The sequence below is a fragment of the Lactuca sativa genome, chromosome 2, assembly GCF_002870075.4.
Source record: "Lactuca sativa cultivar Salinas chromosome 2, Lsat_Salinas_v11, whole genome shotgun sequence".
NCBI lineage: Eukaryota > Viridiplantae > Streptophyta > Magnoliopsida > Asterales > Asteraceae > Lactuca > Lactuca sativa.
Window position 1 is genome coordinate 197,179,502 of NC_056624.2, and position 4,087 is coordinate 197,183,588.

The 4,087-nt window shown below is 35.4% G+C and overlaps 1 protein-coding gene across 1 annotated transcript; it reads right to left on the reverse strand.

Annotated features, from left to right (window-relative positions):
- Positions 1-341: 341 nt before the first annotated feature.
- Positions 342-3,063, reverse strand: LOC111899787 (uncharacterized). The gene is made up of 8 exons (XM_023895635.3): positions 2,817-3,063; positions 2,496-2,707; positions 2,171-2,388; positions 1,835-2,078; positions 1,659-1,763; positions 1,390-1,572; positions 1,109-1,310; positions 342-1,001 (listed from the first exon to the last, which is right to left on the reverse strand). The coding sequence occupies exons 1-8, from the start codon at positions 3,031-3,033 to the stop codon at positions 514-516; spliced, it is 1,869 nt and encodes a 622-aa protein (XP_023751403.1). The 5' UTR covers positions 3,034-3,063; the 3' UTR covers positions 342-513.
- Between the last annotated feature and the right edge of the window lie 1,024 nt (positions 3,064-4,087).

The window sequence follows — 4,087 nt, forward strand, 5'->3', positions numbered from 1 at the left end:
TGTGTTTTGTGAATACAACTCACTTTTTCTTTATTTAACTATTCAAAATCAAGTTTATTTAAAATGATTAAATGGTTTAAATGATAATAATGCCTAAAAATCGGACAATCCCTTAATATCTTTCCTCTCATATTTTAAGGAATTAATGATTCTACTAAGGATGTTTAAGAAAATAACGAAATTAAAAAATTAAGGATATATAAACAGTTTTAAAAGTTATAATAATTTTTTCAAATATATTAAAAAACTAGAGAAAAAACCCCGCTTTGCGGGGTTGGAAACGCCAAAGTAATGGACACTCTACTACTTTTTATCGAATCAACAAAAAAAATGATAAACACATTAACAAAAATGAAACAAATCAAGAAATGATTAAATGATATCGTGTATAAATAAAAAATGTATACACAATAGGAGTTTGGGCCAAGGGGAATGGGCTATAGACTAACAAAAAAATTAGTAATAACATAAAGTTACACACACCTTATAAGTTCAATACTTGATATATATCTTCTAAATTTGCTTGGTTGGTTTGGTTGTAAGCCCATATCCGAATGGATACAACGGATCATAATGCGAATCACCAACATTCATTGGGAGCTGATCAACAGTCTTGAACCAAGTATGTGCTAGTTTGCCCGTAAAACCATAATCACCATACAGAACATCGGTGACACCTTGGCCTTCCGTCCCTGGAAGCCATGCAGCCACCAAAGCATCCATGATAGGAACATAAGGTTCAATCACAACAGGTCTACCTGAGATTAGGACAACAACACACTTCACCAATGCACACACGTTCATGATGGTTGTGGGCCCAGGTTCTGGTATCGTTAGATTCTGGCTGTCTCCAGCTGACTCCGAATATGGGAACTCACCCGTTACCACAATGGCGTATGAAAAGTTGTTTGACTTGATAAAGTCCGGAGTCGGGTTCTCTACATATATAACATGTGTTGTAGGGTCAACCGTGTTTTTCACAGCAGATAAAATGGTTGTACCTATTATTTATTTCCATCATGAAAATTGAAAAATAGTTACTTTCATGTAGCTTATTAAACTTTATACACTTAGAGAAAAAAAATGGCAACAAAGATTGCATATATACCTCTTGTTATATTGCCACTTTTCCCACGCCATTCGATGGTCCAACCACCACACTGATTACCAATATCATCAGCATGGGTGCCAACTACCAAAATTTTAGTCGACATTTTTGGAAGAGGAAGCATTGGTTGGTTGACAAATTTACCGTTCTTTAGCAAGACTAAAGATTTCCTTACTGCCTCCCTAGCCAAATCTCGGTGATCCTATCCAAAAAAAATATAATCATGTACTTATTATCGATTGGTAATTAAGGTCATCCTTCCAAAAAACGATGATTCCAACCTGCTCTCCAAGATATTTCGCCATGCTTAGATCTGTGAATGGGTTCTCAAACAGACCCATTACAAACTTGACGCGTAGAATCCTCTTTACTGCATCATCAATCCGACTCATTGGGATGAAATTATTCTTCACAAGGAAAGTCATCTCATTGATGAATTCAGTGTAGTTGGAGCCAATCATCGCCTGCAAAACTTTTGACTAAATATTAAATAAAACAAAAAAAGACAAAAAGTCTAAACTTATGTTTGCGTATTCATTATTCAACCCACCATGTCTAGGCCAGCCGTAATGCTTTGTTGAATCGACCAAGTGTAATTAGCATGAGGCGGATCTGTCAGCCGGTCAATACCGAAAAAATCTGAGATCACAAATCCCTACAAAACATCCAATAAAAATGAAAACGTCTCTATGTATATGAGAACTAAAAGACGAGTTTTATAATTACTCTGAATTTGAGAGTGTTCTTTAGAAATCCAGTTATAAGTGGACCATTTCTATGCATTTTGACTCCATTCCAGCTTGAGTAAGAAATCATGACGGTTGTAACACCCTTTCGTACTGCATCAACGTATGGTGGCATATGAATGCTCAATAAACCATGAAAGTTTATGACTGTATTGTTCTCATTGATGCCCCTTGTCGTTCCACCATCACCCACATAGTGTTTGGCGCAAGATGCAATCTTTTCTCTGTATCATGAAAAATCTTGAACCCAATTAATCCACGAAATTAACGCTTGAAAGAATCCAGGGGATCGAGCTTGTGATTAATCAATACTTACTGTCCGCCAACAAAAGGAACACCTAATCGACCACCACTAGGAATGCTTCCTTGAAGTCCAGGTATGATCTCAGTCATGGCTCGAACAATATTAGGATCTTCACTAAAGCTCTCGAAGCAACGACCCCATCTTGGATCTCTACATACCGCAACACAAGGTGCAAAGGCATAGTTGATGCCAGTTGCTCGAACTTCAAGTGCAGTCGCAACTCCAATTTTCTTCACCAATTCAACGTCCCTATTCCACATGCCAAAAAGAAATCTCATTATTAAAGAAAAAACCTTGTTTAAAAAGGATTCAAACGTTAAACAAAACAAAATTCCACTTGCCTGGTTACTCCAAGGCCAATATTATGTGGGAAAATAGTGGCATTATAAACTCTACTATTGCCATGGACAGCATCTATTCCATACATCAGGGGAATACCCAAACGAGACGACAATGATCCTCTTTGGAAATTGTTGATCATGTTAATCCATGCCTGCGGACTCGATGGGTCTTGAGATGAAGGGATTGCTGCATTGGTCAATAAACTCCCTACGGAAGATCCAAGACTCGTTAAAAAATAAAAAACAAAACCTTTAAATGGATTTTTTAAGTATTTAACAAGAAAAAAAAATAGGACTAATTGATTTTGAAATTTTACCTATTGAGTAATTCTGCAATACTTCTTGTGTTGCTACACGACTATCAATCTGTGTCATTTGACCGATCTTTTCTTCCAAAGTCATCCTCTTCATCAAGTCCCTTATTCGAACACCTAATGGCTGTTTCTGATCTTTGTATTTTATGTCGGATTCAGCAACGGTAGCCCAAGTATCTATTGCCAGAATTGCAAAAACACACAAAAAAAGTTTCGCCATTTCTTGTCAACTTCAATCATAGATGCACTGCAATTGTTAATAAACACAATAAATTAACACGTGATCGTAGTTGAAAATTTAACTTAAAGGAACAAACTGGACGAATAATTTTTTAGACACAGGGACCTCTTTGTTCGCCATTGATATGTAATCCGTTTAACACGGCCAAGCAGTTTGTATCATAATCAAAATCCAAAACAAGAACCAATATCCAACTCAAAACAATCAAAACACTGCTAATAATCATAAACCATTCGTAACACAATGCACAAACATTTACCCATTTGAAAGATTTCACGTCAAAGACAAATAAAAATAGAATGCGTGGAACTTACATGAATGGATGGAGTGGAACTCATTGGACAAGAATAGGTGATATTTATAGACGAGTGAAAATTAAAAAAGCAAACCCATTTAACATAACCTTCAATTATTGCCATCAAACCATTTCTCAAATTACATAATTTTATTTTTTTCCTTATCACTTCACTTCACTTCACTTAATACATGATTACGAAACGGAAGTGCTATGCATCCACGTGGCAGGTATTTTCAATTTTGGGCATTTTTGCTATTTAGTTTGTTACCGTGTAGTTTTTAAGGTGGATGGAGTCACCTTCAAGGTCGTCGACCACTTCAATTGACATGTCGACATGGGCAATTAGATGACTCTTTCATTTTGGAGATATTTCCTTATTTAAACCGTTATTTGAAAGTTTAAGAAGCTACTATGCACAATTAAAACTTTAGTGGCCGTTTAAAACTCAAAGATAAAAATTGGTCGGACTATAATGATATTATTATATAAATCCTTATTTTTGAGGTTATTTAAAGACCTAAAAATAATTTATGGTCTTTTGAGTTTAAACCAAAAGTTTTTTTTTTACCAAAAAACCACATAAAACTTTTTCAATCTTCTTTCATTTTGCCCTGTTATCCGTTTCATAAGTCACCGTCCGGTAATAAATTTATTTTTCCGGAAAAGACCCTCACCCTTTTTCCCAAAAAAAAAAAACCATCCTTCTTTTTTCCTTGAAAAACCATATAATTGAAA